The 19,199-nt window shown below is 40.8% G+C and overlaps 1 protein-coding gene across 1 annotated transcript in view; it reads left to right on the forward strand.

Annotated features, from left to right (window-relative positions):
* Positions 1-19,199, forward strand: part of LOC139388678 (early estrogen-induced gene 1 protein-like) — a 61,802-nt gene that overhangs the window by 267 nt on the left and 42,336 nt on the right. The window contains exon 2 of the mRNA XM_071135502.1: positions 332-681. Within this exon, the coding sequence (XP_070991603.1) occupies positions 536-681 (146 nt within the window). The 5' untranslated portion in view covers positions 332-535. The remainder of the gene's footprint in view (positions 1-331; positions 682-19,199) is intronic.

A 19,199-nucleotide genomic window follows, 5' to 3' on the forward strand; every position in this document is an offset into this window, starting at 1 on the left:
AAATCACCGATTAGCGAAAAAATGTGTGCATTAAATTGTTTGGGGAATGGTGTAGTTTATTGTAATTTTCAAATCCCATAACCAACACGGTGTAAAGAAAAGCCACATCTTTACAAAGCATTTATTCTGTGTAGGGTATGCCTTCAAAATATTTTCTTTCGAGTTGGCCAAATTGAATACCGTAATAAAGTTTTTTTTATAGATATTTAATGAAAGGCTTATAACCTATTTGAGATAAATTGGGGATAACATGTGAGATGTGTTTGTAATCATCTCCAGCATATATGATCGTAATAAAGCACCTATTATTGTATTTTTTTCCCTGCTCCAGGTCCGAATCAACACGGGGTCATCAGAGATACTGAGCCAACAATATCAAGGACTTCCAAGCTCCTGATTGAAAACGACATTTTTACTTTGTTTCATTTCCTATTCTTTTTGTTGGTCAATCCCAAAGGTTTAATTTAGGAATATTTCTGCTGCATAAACCTATCAATTATTGACATATTTCAAGTTCACCAGTTCAACCATCTCAATGGCGTTTTTAATGAAAAAGAAGAAGTTCAAGTTTCAAATCAATTTTACATTGGAGGAGCTCACAGCCGTGCCGTTTGTCAACGGGGTACTTTTCTGCAAGATCCGATTGTTGGATGGTGGGGACTTTGCCATCTCATCATCCAGGTAAAAACAATTATCATGTCAATGCATTTTTTTTTACATGGGGTAGTGTAGGCTATTGCTAGCCTGGCTACCAGTCTGTTTTACATGACAATTCTGGAAGGGGTTTGCAAGAAAGCAGGAACAAGCTTGATTTGATCAATGTAGGTTGGCACAATAGTTTTATCAATGTAGGCACAAGAAGGATTAGCCTGAGTAGGCCTACACAATAGATGACAAGTGGAACACACCTATTAGGATTGTAAACAGAGGATTATTAGGTAGCTATTTAAGCGAGGTCAGTTTTCTAAACATAATATATGTTTCTTTAAGAGAATAATAGGATCTCGAGAATAATGGGATCTTGCACTCTGTGAATTGGCTACTTGGATCCCTGCCAAAAGTTGCAGCAAATGTAATAACAATTTTATATTTAGGTTTTGTGCATTATATTTGTTGCTTTTTGCACATGTGTCACTCTGCCTGTTTTTTTTAAATCACTTTTCTGTGTGCAGACACCAAATAATAATTCTAGCAGTTTGTTTAATGGAATGATATAGGGATATCTCCATTTTATCCTTTTTTGGCAACAATGATTTTCCAAGACATGGATGTATTTGTGCATTTATGTTTAAGTAGGCTTATTTTGTATTTGTATTGCGTCAAATTGCTTGCTGTGATTGTGTGTGAGTGCTCCTATCGTTTCCCTATCACACTCAGCGCTCGAAGTTGGCAGACAGTGGGGGTGGCAGTGACCTTTCCAAGCAATTCTTTCCCCCATAAATTGTTTTAATTAAATATCAAATGTGGACTGACAAGGTGGAAACAAGTGCTTTTGTAGACAGTTATCCTTCACAGGCTTGGTTCATTTCAATTAATTGCATTCCTACACTCATCTTACACCATCTGGGAGTCTCCATTTGTAATTGTGTGTTTATATCTCAGCATGGGGGATATGTTCAGGCATGGGGGAAATGTGGAAATCCATGGATGCCTCTAGTACTCCAAAGCAAAACAGTCCTTCTCATAACAGTTGTAATCCTCCTAGAGCTGTATGTCCACCAGACAGGGTGGTTAATCGATCTATAGTAGCGGTCTGTTAAGTGGTGCCCCGTCCCACCGTCTACCAAAAATGATCAGCAGCAACCCCCCCACCAGTGTGTAGCATCCCCTGTATTTACTCTAACGTAACCCCTTGACTATATTCCTGCACTTGTCCACTTACTCTAACCCTTCACATTAGCACAGGTCTATTTACACTAGGCTACAGCCCTAGTTCTCTGCTACAGTTGTTTTTCTCCTTCCCCCTCTCATCACGTTTGGGTAATGATCTCATCCACTGTCTCCCAGGAATTACTGTCTTTGATTAAGACACCAGGGTCTAGTTAGCCTGCAGAGAGAGGGTGGGAGATCTGTCAGGGTATTATGCAGATTTATACAACGGGTGGGTCTAATCCTGAATGCTGATTGATTAAAACTGCATTCCAGCTGGTATCAATTCCACAAGTTACCACCAGCTATGGCGTTAAAATGCATATTTACTCTGTTCCATCTGACTGCGCAATCCACTGTCTCACCAGCCCAGCCAGGCAATTTATAAACTTGGTCTCCACTATAAAAAGCATCTAGAAATGATCTCACATTTCTTTTAGACAAACATTTAGTTTTCATCAGCAGAGATTTGTATAAACCTTACTGTCTGTCTCTGACATTTGCAACATTGTTTCAATATTCAAATTCGATTTTCAGTTGTCCCATAGTGATGAACGCATCATTTTTACTGATATATACAAAGAAATGTCATTAGAAAAAAGGTCAAACGAAACGAAGTACAGCTAGTTTGCAGTCTTTCCAGCTTCAGTTTGAAGTGATTGTGTTAGCTGTGTTGTTGGCTAGCTCCTCTGAACAACAGTGTCCTGAAGAGTGAGCACATTTTCTATGCCAGGCTAAATCACGCCTCATTAGCCCATCGTTATGGATGTATTGAAATAAATGTCACTAGAAAACAGCTTAAACAAATGCAAATGCTGCTACTTTGTTTTTTTATTCTGGCTGCTCTGTTTAACGTGACTGTAAATGAGCCGTAGTTGGCTGGGTGGGCATTTGCCTTGCTTAATGGAGAGAACTCTGTCGTCAGAGCACTTCATTTAATATTGTCAGGGTGTAGGGTTTGAAATAGTGGATTAGATAAATGGCTAGATTCTACAGTGCTGGCCAACATTATTGTCATCCCCAGGGACTGTGTTACAAGGGTTGTTGTTACATCCCTCATTCTCGTGCATATGTTGCTTGTATGAAAGGGCCTGAATTGAAAAAGAGACATTGATTTGCGTCTCAACTCTGGAAGAGACTGAGTTGGCAACTTTGACGAGACATTGCTGTAATGTCGACAAGGCAACGCTGAATCAAAAGACCCTGACCTAACGTTGCTCCTCTTGGATTGTCAGCTCTGCAAACCAACCAACCAGATTCCTAGTTTGGGTGCAGACTGTAAATATGTCAAAGCACCCAACCACCACGTACGTATACAGTAGATACATAAGTCAAAGTATGATGTATCAGTAGTTGTAGAAGTCTTGGTGTCATTATTGACATCCTTGACTCTATGGACTCTGTAAAGTAAAACAAAGGATTTGTTGACAATAGTAACGAAGGTCAGGTGGACTCTGAGACAGCTGTTTCACCGTATGCCACTACTACCGACCTAGTTTGTGTAGCCCAGTGGTTCCCAACCTTTTTTCTTACTGTACCACCAACTGAATTTGGCTCTACCAAGAGAACCCCTGAAGTTCCCCCTCGTGTGCATTTTCCCAGTAAGCCTATTGTTTCATGGGTCTTCTCAAGTACCCCCTGTGGATAGGTCAAGTACCCCCAGGCGTCCTACTGGTTGAGAACCACTGGTTTAGCCTAACCTGTTAAGCTCTCTGACACACAGACATGTGTCCATTGGCTGTCCCGTAGTAGCCCAGTGTGGTGGCTGGGGTTTTGAATACGGGGCATAATGCGAATAACAGTTACAATAGAGAACTGCAATGTCCTCTGAAAGAGGAGCACACCGTCTTGTCTGGTCTATCCGTTTTGTAATTTGAATACTGGGGGGGTCAGTGACCAGAGCTTTATTGACCTATCATGCGTATGCAGCAGTCATGGTTTAACACAGCCATGCATATTCCTTGTGTGCACACAGGAACTTGGAACTCAAACACACTTCTCAAATTTGGTTGTTTATCATGGGTATAGCTGTAAATGTTTATATCCTCCAATGCAGAGGTGTTGTCAATGACTGAATGTGTGTTGTGCATGTGGCCCACTGCACCATCTGATTAAGTGTGTATATTTGAAAAGATTTGAAGGTGGAAAATATGACAGTATGATCCACAGAGGTGTTTTTCTCAAATAATGCAAGTCTTTTTATTATTTAACTAGGCAAGTCACTTAAGAACAAATTTATTTTCAATGACGGCCTAGGAACAGTGGGTTAACTGCCTTGTTCAGGGGCAGAACGACATATTTGTACCTTGTCAGCTCGGGTGTTCGATCTAGCAACCTTTTTGTTACTGGCCCAACGCTCTAACCACTAGGCTACCTGCCGCCCATGGCTTGTATTGCAATTTCTATCTTGAGCCTGTTGCTTTTAATAGTCTGAGAGGAGCATGTTCTTGAGTCAGTGTCTATTTCAATTTATTTGTCTGCTTCAATGACTTTTTCCAGAACTGTGTGTGTGAGCAAGACAGTGGGCACTGCTGTTTGTCAAGTCCCGTGGTAGAATTGGCCCAATCTCCTTGTACCAGGCACTGGCAGTCCCATTGTACCCTGAGTCAATCCTTGGTCTCAACAAGTGTGTGTGTGTGTGTGTGTGTGTGTGTGTGTGTGTGTGTGTGTCGTATGAGTTATGAATGTTCCAGAACATTGCCAGTCTGTATTCAGAGACAGAGATGAGGGATAGTGACAAGTGTGGAGGGAGAAATAGAGAGCGAGAAATAATGAGATGGGAAAACTGATACTGCAGACACTGACAGACAGGTTTTTGTTTTCCAAGTCACTGCTCTCTTGCTCTCCTTCTCTTGTTCTCTGGCTCTCACAACAGTACAGTCAATAGAAGGAAGACACTAGCTCAGTGTAATTTGTTATGTGTTTTAACTAAAGCCAAATGCTTTTGTGAATATAATGTGTATCTTATGCTGAAACTACACTGCAAACATTGCCTGTGTACCATGACTTTTGATTCACATAATAACACAAAATGATGCCCCTGTCGATTTCTCCTATGCATAGTGCATACATGATGCTTGGTGGTGCATCAGTAGCCAATCCAGCACAGTGGCAATTGATTGAATTCAGCCTAAAGTTATTGAGTAGGACAGGGCATCTGGATATGAAGGAAACTTGTCTGAAACGCTATTTCTCTTCTATGGGCAGAGTGGAGGGACTGATTTGAACTTAAAACTGTTTTAATGAATCTTTTCATTGTGAATGATTGTCTCAGTGTTCCGCTCGACTGTTCCCAGATTCCATATAATGAGGGTATCATGGCACCAATCATCAAATTCAGAAGGCAAAACAAACTATAATACCCGCTGGCTGGCGCCTTCATTAATGTTTTGAGGGTGGCTGAAAACCACTGGAGTGGCAGGCGAGGGGTGTTACAGTATTTAGCATTGGGGGAGTTAATGTTAGCCCCTGGCCCTGCTGTTATGTCACGCTTTGTTCCCGACATTTACTGTGCCAAGGTCACCGCACTCTGTCACCCTTTAGCTGGCTCTCTCCTGCTGTTCCTTTGGGAAGGGCTCTCTCACGCTTTGTTCCCGACATTTACTGTGCCAAGGTCACCGCACTCTGTCACCCTTTAGCTGGCTCTCTCCTGCTGTTCCTTTGGGAAGGGCTCTCTCACGCTTTGTTCCCGACATTTACTGTGCCAAGGTCACCGCACTCCGTCACCCTTTAGCTGGCTCTCTCCTGCTGTTCCTTTGGGAAGGGCTCTCTCACGCTTTGTTCCCGACATTTACTGTGCCAAGGTCACCGCACTCTGTCACCCTTTAGCTGGCTCTCTCCTGCTGTTCCTTTGGGAAGGGCTCTCTCACGCTTTGTTCCCGACATTTACTGTGCCAAGGTCACCGCACTCTGTCACCCTTTAGCTGGCTCTCTCCTGCTGTTCCTTTGGGAAGGGCTCTCTCACGCTTTGTTCCCGACATTTACTGTGCCAAGGTCACCGCACTCTGTCACCCTTTAGCTGGCTCTCTCCTGCTGTTCCTTTGGGAAGGGCTCTCTCACGCTTTGTTCCCGACATTTACTGTGCCAAGGTCACCGCACTCTGTCACCCTTTAGCTGGCTCTCTCCTGCTGTTCCTTTGGGAAGGGCTCTCTCACGCTTTGTTCCCAACATTTACTGTGCCAAGGTCACCGCACTCTGTCACCCTTTAGCTGGCTCTCTCCTGCTGTTCCTTTGGGAAGGGCTCTCTCACACTTTGTTCCCGACATTTACTGTGCCAAGGTCACCGCACTCTGTCACCCTTTAGCTGGCTCTCTCCTGCTGTTCCTTTGGGAAGGGCTCTCTCACGCTTTGTTCCCGACATTTACTGTGCCAAGGTCACCGCACTCTGTCACCCTTTAGCTGGCTCTCTCCTGCTGTTCCTTTGGGAAGGGCTCTCTCACGCTTTGTTCCCGACATTTACTGTGCCAAGGTCACCGCACTCTGTCACCCTTTAGCTGGCTCTCTCCTGCTGTTCCTTTGGGAAGGGCTCTCTCACGCTTTGTTCCCGACATTTACTGTGCCAAGGTCACCGCACTCTGTCACCCTTTAGCTGGCTCTCTCCTGCTGTTCCTTTGGGAAGGGCTCTCTCACGCTTTGTTCCCGACATTTACTGTGCCAAGGTCACCGCACTCTGTCACCCTTTAGCTGGCTCTCTCCTGCTGTTCCTTTGGGAAGGGCTCTCTCACGCTTTGTTCCCGACATTTACTGTGCCAAGGTCACCGCACTCTGTCACCCTTTAGCTGGCTCTCTCCTGCTGTTCCTTTGGGAAGGGCTCTCTCACGCTTTGTTTATTTACATTATTATTACGTTGTTGTAAAAAGTTGAAAGTTGTAAGAAGTTTGTGCACAAGGGGGAAAAAATGACCTGTTATTTGTTTTGGAGTTGGTCATGTTTGTCGTTCCCCAGCGTGCTTGGTGATATGTTTTGGTCAACGGGGATAAGTTACCATGGAAACACCTGTGCATTGTCAGTGTCACTCCCCCGGGCTGAAATCTCCTCCTCTCCCGTTCTTTCTTGTTCTTTGCCCTCTCTGTGTGTTTCTCTTTATTTTTCTCTCTGACCCCTTTCCTCCACTCTCACAGGAAATATGTTTCCGCTGAATGCTTAATGTTTTCCAGCTTGAGTGAAAAGAAATGATCCACATCTGTGTTTTTTTCTTAGATTTTCCCTTGTCATTTAACTGGCATCCATCCAAGAAATAATAGTTCATATTGTGTTAAATTAACACTACCAGTCAAAAGTTTTGGATTCAAGGGGTTTTTCTTTATTTTTACTATTTTCTACATTGTAGAATAATAGTGGAGACATCAATCCTATGAAATAACACATTCATCATGTAGTAACCAAAAAAGTGTTAAACAAATCAAAATATATTTTATATTTGAGATTCTTCAAAGTAGCCACCCTTTGCCTTGATGACAGCTTTGCACACTCTTGGCATTCTCTCAACCAGCTTCACTCTCCACTCTTGGCATTCTCTCAACCAGCTTCACTCTCCACTCTTGGCATTCTTCAAGTGTAGTTTTGATGTCTTCATTATTATTCTACAATGTAGAAAATAGTAAAAATAAAGAAAATGTTCCCACCAATTAGTTAGCAGTTAGTTGTGTCATTTTATGAGTGTTGGACAGACCTCATGGGGTGTGTAGAAAACGTTTTTTACACAAATACCATGTACAAACATACCATGAGTAATTTTTTTTAATGAACTTAGTTTATTTGAGATAACAGATACTGACTTTTGACATCTTTTGAGTATTTTGCATAACAGTATGCGTGTGTGTGGGCATTTCCATCTAGGGACTTAAACAACATCTACCAGAAAAAGTCTTCAGAGTTATTAGAAGTACATCAAAACACAATAATGTTGAAGTTAAGACCCCTGTCAACTAATATCAACACTTATATTTTGTTTTGGAGAAATGATTAGCCTTCTGTAAGTTTAATCAACATTGCCTTATGCCTTGTAATTCCGTTACTAATTTCTCTCCCTCATGAGGAGGGAAGATAATGACTGTTAACAGAAGTAACAACTCACTGGCCACAGATGTCATTTCAATGTCTAGTTTTGATTTACATTTGTTTGAGTTGTCAAACTAACGTGAGGTCAACAAAAAACATGTCACCATGTCATTGGTTAAAAGCCGGGTAAAAAACATTCTGTAGGTTGATGACAAATCCAATCAGTTTTCCACATTAATTCAAGATTCAAGACTCACATTGCATTTTTTTGTTGGAATGAAGTGGAAACAAGGTAGCTTGTTTGAGATAGGCTATTGGCGTGAGTGCATCGGCTATCACTGGTGAGTAGCCTAGGCTTCATCTTCATCATTGGGTGAGTCGGTGCCACCCGAATGTTTATTTAGTAGCCTACTGTAGCCTATAATATATATTTCTTCCTAATAATCTGTGTCTCTTCATTGGCCTGGGCTATTGTTTGCATTCAAGACCAGGTCGTTTTTATTGATCTCAGTTTGTCAGAGTAGCCACTTATTTCAGCCGCTTGTGTGGTATTAAAAAAGATTCTGCTAATGCCTTCTGTCGTGTAAATGATGTAGAATTGTATGACATTCGTTCATAAAAGGCAACAAAACATTTATTTGTATTCCTTGTTTTTTGGGGTGGACGTAAAAGACTGTAAAAACACCAGCAAATCAACTCCCAAGTGTTTTTAATTTTGGAACTCTGTCCCAAAGTAGGATAATAGAGAGATATACTGTATGTGATCATATACAAATGTATGCAATGTTTGAAATGATTATGTTTTGGCCAAATATTATTTATGTTTGGGCTTGTTGTAGTCAATTTGTAGTCTTGAAGTTATTTGTAATTATGTTCCGGTCCGCTGACCATCCGCTCAAGAAAAAATCATCCCACGGCTGAATCTAGTTGATGATCCATGCACTACGCTAATGCCATTAAAGATGCGCACAATGCTTTATTAGAAAATGTCTTATCTCTCCTCTTCCTCCCTCTCCATGCCACTTTCCACACAGACCAAGCCCCACACCCTATCACTCAAGGAGCGCATTTGTTGTTCCTCGACAACATCACTTGCGCTCAGTCTGCATGGTCAATGCAGCACACGTAACAAGATGTAGATGTCAACAACGCTGCTTTTCTTCTTCATGTAAATCCAAATTCGTCTTCTATGATCACACTATTAGTTTGTGTATCTTACTGTCTGCAAACAGATAGTTTGTCTTTTCTTTGCAAGTTGTGGCAAAAATGAATTGTGTTAGCTGTTAATCACTAGTTAGCTGGATAGCTAGCTAGCTAATACATGTACTGAGTCAGAGCAAACGTAGCTATCTAATACCAAAGACAGTAGAGTATGAAGATAGGCAAAAACTGCTTCTCTAAATATAAATCCGCGATCACACTTGTAGGCGATGTCATGGTGACATTAGATTGCAAAACTCATGCACAGAAATACTTCATCGGGTCTAAGGGTTGTCTCGCGCCGAAGTGTGCATTTGCAGGCCATCAAATCAAAGGTACTCCTTCTATATAAAGTTGTTTTTGACGAAAATTAAAATGTGTCTGTTTGTCACTTTCACGAGATTGGAGTAATAACATGTTCAACTATACTGAACAAAAATATAAACGCAACATGCAAAAATGTAATTGATTTTACGGAGTTACAGTTCATATGAGGAAATCAGTTAATTTAAATAAATTCATTAGGCCCCTATGGATTTCACATGACTGGGTACACAGATATACATCTGTTGGTCACAGATACCTTTAAAAAAATGGGCCTAAAACAATGGGCCCCAGGATCTCGTTTGTGCAATCAAATTGCCATAGATAAAATGGTATTGTGTTCGTTTTCCGTAGTTTATGCCCACCCATACCATAACCCCACCGCCACCACGGTGCACTCTGTTCACAACGTTGACATCAGCAAACTGCTCACCAACATGACGCCATACACGTGGTCTGCGGTTGTGAGGCTGTGTTGGGCGTACTGACAAATTCTTTAAAACAACGTTGGAGGCGGCTTATGGTAGAGAAATGAACATTAAATGATGCCAATTGCAAAACTCGAAACTTGAGAGATCTGTGGCATTGTGTTGACAAAACTGCACAATTTAGAGTGGCCTTTTATTGTCTCCAGCACAAGGTGCACCTGTTAATTATTATGCTGTTAATTATTATGCTACTTAATTAGCTTCTTGATATGCCACACCTGTCAGGTGGATGGATTATCTTGGCAAATGAGAAATGCTCACTAACAGGGATCTAAACAAATTTGTGTGCAATATTTGAGAGAAATAAACCATTTGTACTTATGGAACATTTCTGGGATCTTTTATTTCTGCTCATGAAACATGGGACCAACACTTTACATGTTGCGTTTATGTTTTTGTTAAGACATTGGCTCGTATATAGGTTGTGCCTTTAGATTACAAAACCCTAAACCCCGGCCTGGTCTATTTGGTCTGTGTCGCGAGTTGAAACTGTGTTTTAACCGCCTGATACCAGTGATGGTGTAGGCTTACATCAGCATGTTGTTTGTGCAACAGTATCTTCTAAAGAAAAGATTCCTTGATTCCAACAGTTCACCCAAGTGTTTTGATCTAAATCGCAAGTGACATCGCAATTTCAATATTTGCTTAATAAATAAGGCTTACATTATTTTGCCCATATCGTGCAGCCCTACTTGGCAGTGTGGAAATGATCTCAAATGAGTGTAGGCACTGCAGAAATGTAGGAAAATGATTTTTTGGTTGAAGTTTGATTGAACAGTATAAAGCAATCAGAATGGAGAAAGCCCCGTTCAAATCACTTGCATTTGATTTGTTGCCACCGTAGGGTCATGCACTACTCATAAAACAAATGAATTCAAAAATAAATAAATGAAATCTCACAATTATATTTGTGATTCGATACTGTGAGTTCCGATTGGCATCTATGAAGTCTGATTATTAATGTTGATGGCTTGTTGGTCAGCCTTTTTCCTTTCACAAACACACACACACACACACGTAACAGTATAACTTTAGACCGTCACCCTCGCCCATACCCGGGCGCGAACCAGGGACCCTCTGCACACATCGACAACAGTCACCCACGAATCATCGTTACCCATCACTCCACAAAAGCCGCGGCCCTTGCAGAGGAAGGGGAACTACTACTTCAAGGTCTCAGAGCAAGTGACGTCACCGATTGAAACGCTATTTAGCGCGCACCGCTAACTAAGCTAGCCGTTTCACATCCGTTACACACACTCACACACTGATATTGCTCATGGAGAGACAGATTGTCCTGATTGCCCCCCAAGAGCTAGCATGGCTACGGAGAAGATGGGATAAGGGGATAAGTGGAAAGTGGGATGAGAACAGGGGGAGAGTAGAGGAGGGGATATTTACATCAGCTCTGAAGGGTATCTAAGGGAGGAGGCAATGCATCGCATTTTCTTCATCTGGCAACAATCGTTGGTACAACTACACACACACACACACACACACACACGCACACACACACACACACACACGCACACACACACGCACACACACACGCACACACACACACACACACACACACACACACACACACACACACAAAAGTGTGAATTAAGTTTGAAGTGAGGTCCTAAGACCTTACCCAGCTAGCACATAACGTTCTGAGAACCATATGTTTCTTAGTGCTTGGTGAGAGCATGGCTGTCCTATAGTTATTTTGCATACCTTCCCACACCGTTCTCGGAATGGTGCAGGATAGTTGCTTAGCTTTGGAACATTCTAAGCAAATTTCATTACTTTAAGAGAACGTTTCCTAAAAGTTCAAACATGGTGACATTTAATTGCATTTTTGATAATGTTCTAGGAACATTCTCCAACTGGTTTGACATTGACATGTTCTCAATTAGTTCAGAGAACTTTAAGAAACAGCTTTCAAGCTGTGGGAACTTTAACACTTCAGCATAAAGGAATGTTCTCAAATTGTTCCAAGAACATTAAGAAAAAATGTTCTTCTTGTAGGAATTTCAGTACTTCAGCATAACTAACGTTTCCTCCTGGTTCTATTTAAAGTGATGTTCTCAGCTCCAAGAACATTAAGAAACAATGTGCTTCTGTGGGAATTACAGTACTTCAGCATAACTAACGTTTCTTCCTGGTTCTATTTAAAGTGATGTTCTCAGCTCCAAGAACATTAAGAAACAATGTGCTTCTGTGGGAATTACAGTACTTCAGCATAAAGTTTCGTGATTTAATTTAAGTCATGTTCTCAGAACATTAAGACACTTTCCTAAAAAACCACAACAAAACATTGGTAATGTTCAAAGTAGAGGTCAACCGATTATGATTTTTCAACGCCGATACCGATTATTGGAGGACCATAAAAGCCGATACCGATTAATCAGCTGATTTTTAAAAATGTATTTATTTGTAATAATGACAATTACAACAATACTGAATGAACATTTATTTTAACTTAATATAATACATCAATAAAATCAATTTAGCCTCAAGTAAATAATGAAACATGTTCAATTTGGTTTAAATAATGCAAAAACAAAGTGTTGGAGAAGAAAGTAAAAATGTAGTATGTTCCATGTAAAATATGTGCTATGTAAGAAATCTAACGTTTCAATTCCTTGCTCAGAACATGAGACCATATGAAAGCTGGTGGTTCCTTTTAACATGAGTCTTCAATATTCCCAGGTAAGAAGTTTTAGGTTGTAGTTATTATAGGAATTATAGGACTATTTCCCTCTATACCATTTGTATTTCATTAACCTTTGACTATTGGATGTTCTTATAGGCACTTTAGTATTGCCAGTGTAACAGTATAGCTTCCGTCCCTCTCCTCGCTCCTCCCTGGGCTCGAACCAGCAACACAACGACAATTAGCGCGCGCTAACTAGCCATCCATTTCACTTCGGTTACACCAACCTCATCTTGGGAGTTGATAGGCTTGAAGTCATAAACAGCGCAATGCTTGACGCACAACGAAGAGCTGCTGGCAAAACGCACAAAAGTGCTGTTTGAATGAATGTTTACCCGCCTGCTTCTGCCTACCATCGCTCAGTCAGATACTTGTATGCTCAGTCAGATTATATGCAACACAGGACACGCTAGATAATATCTAGTAATATCATCAACCATGTGTAGCTAACTAGTGATTATGATTGATTGTTTTTTATAAGATAAGTTTAATGCTAGCTAGCAACTTACCTTGGCTTACTGCATTCGCATAACAGGCAGCCTCCTTGTGGAGTGCAGCGAGAAAGAGGCAGGTCGTTATTGTGTTGGACTAGTTAAGGTTGCAAGATTGGATCCCACGAGCTGACAAGGTGAAAATCTGTCATTCTGCCCCTGAAAAGGCAGTTAACCCACCGTTCCTAGGCCGTCATTGAAAATAAGAATGTGTTCTTAACTGACTTGCCTAGTTAAATAAAGGTGTAAAAAAAAAAAAAAATGAAAACTTGAGATCGGCCCTAATTAATCGGCCATTCCGATTAATCGGTCGATCTCTAGTTCAAAGATTGTTCTAAGAATGTTATTTACAAACATATACATTCCTTTCTCAGCATCTACAAAACTCTCTTTATCCACTTTCATGTTAAGTGTGTAGGCTGCGCACACTAATTGACCACACTTGAGCTTAATGAGTGCGTGTTTCCTTTGAACGGGGGTCTATTTGAATAGACTAAAATGAACAGCTTTGTATGAGTTTAAAATGGTAGCTCCATCCTGGAGGCACAGTGGATTAATTCCATGGATAGACAACAGAAAATCATAGGTTTGAATTTCACTGACGCCGAGTCACAATATAAAATACATGTGTTTGCATGATTAATGCCAAAGCAAATTGATTTGCATGTGTCCTATCTGTGCTTGGAGTTCAAAACAGTTAACCTTGCAGTCTAATTGAAACATTAATTAAAACTTTCAGGGAACCATAGTAAAACGTCCTCAGAACCTCCTTGCAACCCACTTTATATACATCACAGAAGACTGAAATATAACAAAACTGATTTACATAGAAACATCATTTATTTTTGAATTAATCTTCATTAATCAATTAAAGATATGAATAACGTTCCAGCCATAAGGCCGCCTTTGGTCATTGACTGCAGGAAAGGGCTACAGTCAGAAAACGTATGGCTTCGTTTCCAGAACCAAAGGGAAACATAAAAAAGCACATACCCACGACTTCCAAGGAACCATATATGCTAGTAGGGTAGTGTGAGGTGGCAGGCTATTTATTAAGCCAGATTGTAGAGCTGGGTGATATGGACCAACATTCATATTGCGATAAATTGCCTGATTTGATGTGATAACGATAAATAGAATGATACGTTTATCATTAATGTACACCAAACTTCTAGTAGTTTGATAGTTGTAGCCATCAATTGTCCCATTAACAATCACCCATATTAGCAAACTTATTTAATTTCGAACTCTAGTTTAGGCTACTTATCATAATGAATGATATCAGCAAAATGCCGGTGAAAAGTGATCGGTTTGGTCGGTGTCGATCATTTTCGGTTTATCGTCCCAGCTCTACCCTAGTGCACTAAAGAGGCTAAAGTGTGTTGTAGTGGAACAGGTGTGTGTGTATGTTTGAGTCTATGATTCTGAGGCTACTATGATTGTCAAGCAAGTTGATTACCTCATCATTATCTCACCATTGCTCGTTGCTGATGGGGATCCATACCCTATGTGCCAATATGAAAGCTCAGTTATGCCCACAGACTTTCTTCTCCACTTCTCTCTTGCTCTCTCTTCTCTCTCTTCTCTGCAATCGCTTCAAACACACAGTCATTCCCCTATATGCTCACACACAACAGTAACACATACACAACAGCACACTCTTAGCGCACACAAAAAGATATCACAAAGTGTTTCCCTCAGAGCAACTTTATGGCAACCTCATTTGATTAGCTCCACTCCTATGTGAATCCATTCTCTCAGAATGTGAGGAGTTACTGTGTGCTTCCCTGCCGTCCTTTGCCTTTAGGCCTATATTAGCTGATTCATCATGGCTTCTCCCTGTCTGTTCTGTTGTTTAGGGACTTCTCAGGTTCTGAGGTATTGGAGGTTCCCTTTTGTCTCCCAGCTGCTCTGCCTCAGCCCTCATTCCTCCTCAGAGTTATTGCCCCTTCCAGAAACTACCCCTACCCTCTCCCCCTGAGGCACTTCATGTATGTCTGAAAGGGATAGGACTAGGGGCTTGAAGCCCAAAAACCTACACCCAGGAACTTCAGCCTAGAAGTCAGACCAACAACTAGGTCTGGTTACTAATCAATTTGGTATTACAGTAGATCCACCTTGGTTAAGCTAGGTGGAAAGTTTGCTGTAGTGCTTATATCTAAAAAGTCTTTAGGTTTTTAGGGAAAAGGAACTAGGTGTTGTTACTGGACAGGGCCTTTGTCTGCGCCGTGCTGCGCTTCACTCAATCACGGTTCGGTTCAAAGGTCAGAGGTGAAGGGGTGAGGTGGTCAATCAGCACCACTGTCCAGTCGGTGTCCCGTTGCACTAGGAAGGTGGGAATGTCAGCATGTGGGAATGTCCAGTCTCTGTGTGTGGGAATGTGCAGTGTTTGTGTTTTTTTTGTGTCTGTCGTTATGATGACTTGGAGAATTCCACAAGGCTGGCCTCGCTCTGTCCCTTTACTGCTCTGTTATCCCTCTCCCTGTCTACTCATTTCTCTTGACTGCATTAACACACACTCCCTTTCACTTAGGAAGTGCCAAGCTATCAGCTCTCTGTCGGCACCACTCTTTTTTTTTTTTACATTCAGCCTACTGAAGCTACACTGAAGGTATTTACCCACTGGGAACAAACTGGTTAAATCAACATTGTTTCAACGTAATTTGACAACGTATTGTGATGTGGAATCTATGTGAAAAATACATTGGATTAGAAAAAATTTATCAACGTAAAAAAAAATGTTTTGAGGGTGAAATCTCAACCACGGGATTATGTCATCATGGTAACCAATTTTCAACATAGACAAACCGTTTAAAATACATTGAATTTGTACCTTGAAACAACGTCAGATCTTCAATGTAATATGCACTATAAGAAAAAAGGCTGGTCAGCCTCTCCTACTGGAGAGTTGATCTATCTACAGCACCTCCTACTGGAGAGTTGATCTATCTACAGCACCTCCTACTGGAAAGTTGATCTATCTACAGCATATCCTACTGGAGAGTTGATCTATCTACAGCACCTCCTACTGGAGAGTTGATCTATCTACAGCACCTCCTACTGGAGAGTTGATCTATCTACAGCATCTCCTACTGGAGAGTTGATCTATCTACAGCACCTCCTACTGGAGAGTTGATCTATCTACAGCACCTCCTACTGGAAAGTTGATCTATCTACAGCACCTCCTACTGGAGAGTTGATCTATCTACAGCACCTCCTACTGGAGAGTTGATCTATCTACAGCACCTCCTACTGGAAAGTTGATCTATCTACAGCACCTCCTACTGGAGAGTTGATCTATCTACAGCACCTCCTACTGGAAAGTTGATCTATCTACAGCACCTCCTACTGGAGAGTTGATCTATCTACAGCATCTCCTACTGGAGAGTTGATCTATCTACAGCACCTCCTACTGGAAAGTTGATCTATCTACAGCATATCCTACTGGAGAGTTGATCTATCTACAGCACCTCCTACTGGAAAGTTGATCTATCTACAGCATATCCTACTGGAGAGTTGATCTATCTACAGCACCTCCTACTGGAGAGTTGATCTATCTACAGCATCTCCTACTGGAGAGTTGATCTATCTACAGCACCTCCTACTGGAGAGTTGATCTATCTACAGCACCTCCTACTGGAGAGTTGATCTATCTACAGCACCTCCTACTGGAGAGTTGATCTATCTACAGCACCTCCTACTGGAGAGTTGATCTATCTACAGCACCTCCTACTGGAGAGTTGATCTATCTACAGCACCTCCTACTGGAGAGTTGATCTATCTACAGCACCTCCTACTGGAGAGTTGATCTATCTACAGCATCTCCTACTGGAGAGTTGATCTATCTACAGCACCTCCTACTGGAGAGTTGATCTATCTACAGCACCTCCTACTGGAGAGTTGATCTATCTACAGCTATCCTTTTGGTCTCCCATCCAGGGTTCTAACCAAGCCAGCTTTGATATTTGCCACTGCCTCTTACCAATGTGCTATCGCGAGAATGATTTTTGAGAAATCTCAATTTAATAGATTAATTCCCACTGGGCACAAACATCAACGTCTAGTTCTGATTTTTTGTTTTGTTTTTTTGGTTGAGTTGTCAACTGATGTGAATTCAACAAAAAAATTCAACATGTCATTGGATTTAGGTTAAAATTACAATGAAAAACAAATACTTTTTGATGACTTTTTGCAAATACAATTATCCACGTTGATTCAATGTCATCACATAGATTATTTTGTTGTTAAAATGACATGGAAACAACGTTGATTCAACCAGTTTTTTCCCAGTGGGCTGTTGCTATTGAAGTCGTTCCAAATGGTAGGTTTAACAGAGCCATTTAAATGTAACCATACTTTATCAATCATATATCATCAATGATGCAATTTAGGCCTAAATAGCATTTGGGAAGTCATGGACAGCTATTGTTTAAATTCAACCCAGGATTCAACTAAACATAGACAATGATAATGGAAACTATAAGTTAATAAAACACATGTTGGATTCACATCTCCATCAAAATGAAAGAATATGACTAAATCAATCAAACTGTATTTAAAGTGCACTTAAAGTTTGATTTGATTTAGTCCTATTCTTTAACTTCGTTTTTTTGGTTGAAATGGAGATGTGAATTCAACATATAAATTATGAATTTGTTGACAAACTGGAATTAAAGCCACACTCAGTGGCACAGATGGAACTATCCAAGCAGAAGAAGCAGCCTCCTTCAAATGTTGATATTTGATTACGTTGACAACCAAACACAATTCAAATTCACTTTTGTATGACAGTAAATAGCCTGTTAACCTTTTCACGTGTGAGTTCCAAATATCTCTAACGGTCGCCCCAGCGTGAGTTTTTTTAATGTGTGTGTTACAAAATGTGATTGTTACGCAACGGGACAGTTAACCCGCGGTGCCCTCAAACCGAGACACATGCTGCCTGCTAATTATCTATAGGCTATATTTCAACTTGGCAATTTTAAATTATTTTCTAACAAGTTTTATTTCCTAACAACAGTTTGAAATTAGATGTGTTCCACCTCCTCATTAACTCACATAGAAGTTGCCCATTTCAGTGTTGCGGACAATTTATGTTTGAGGCTTTACCAAACTGGAAAAACTTCTCTCTTCAATGAGAGCCCAAGCACCTCCCCAGTGTTTCCCGAGATCAAGTATGCAGACATTTGTGCAGTCTGGCACAACATTTTCCCCCCCGGCACATTTTCTGGATGGTGCTCGCATTGCCTTCATTGTTGTTTTGCTTACAAATAATAACTGTGGACATGTGTGATTTCCAATAAAAGTAAGTGCCTTATTTTCTGTATATCGCATTGTCATTTCTACTGTAGCATACAGTATGTATGTATGGAGCATAATGTATGTACTGTTTTATTCACATTTTCAAGTATTGGTGACAAATCATGTATTCTGATACTTGTATAGATTGTAATGGACACATACTGTATGATGTGTGTAAAATATTTTTTTAAAGGTTGTACTGATTATGATGCGCTAATGCTAAGCTATTTTCCAGTGTGTGGTGCCATGTCTGTTGACATTATAACAATGCATTCTGGGTGTCACGTAAACATCTGTCAGATCAAAGATGTTATAACAAAACGAGGTGAGGGATGGTTCACTCATCTTTCGAGTAAACTTACGGAAGTGAATAATGGGAAGTGAATGATGGTAGACGACACACCCCCTTCAACATGCATACTGCAAACAGACCAAACTCATCTTGTCTCCTCTTCTTATCTTTAGTTGACCCCCTCCCAAAAAACATGGCGGCATGCACAAACTACCCATCGTCTGATTTTTTGAAAAAAAATGTTAAATTATTTAGATCAGTGGTGATGTGATAAATTGTAAATAGTATTTTCTATTAGCTAATTCATATGTGGTTTCTGTCAGAGGAGAGTTAGCTAAATATGAACGCTTGTGTAATGTCACCATTGCATCCAAAAAGAACCTGGTCACATTTGGGACATAATGTTGTAAGGACTGTGTTTGTGCAAAATGTTTCTGTGAAAAAAAACAGTGTGGCCGGCTCAAACGCTGACTGTTGTGTCAATCGAAACTGGATTTTCTAAATAAGCGTTCTAATCACACTGGTTTGAGCGT

The sequence above is a fragment of the Oncorhynchus clarkii genome, chromosome 29, assembly GCF_045791955.1.
Source record: "Oncorhynchus clarkii lewisi isolate Uvic-CL-2024 chromosome 29, UVic_Ocla_1.0, whole genome shotgun sequence".
In the NCBI taxonomy this organism is placed as follows: domain Eukaryota; kingdom Metazoa; phylum Chordata; class Actinopteri; order Salmoniformes; family Salmonidae; genus Oncorhynchus; species Oncorhynchus clarkii.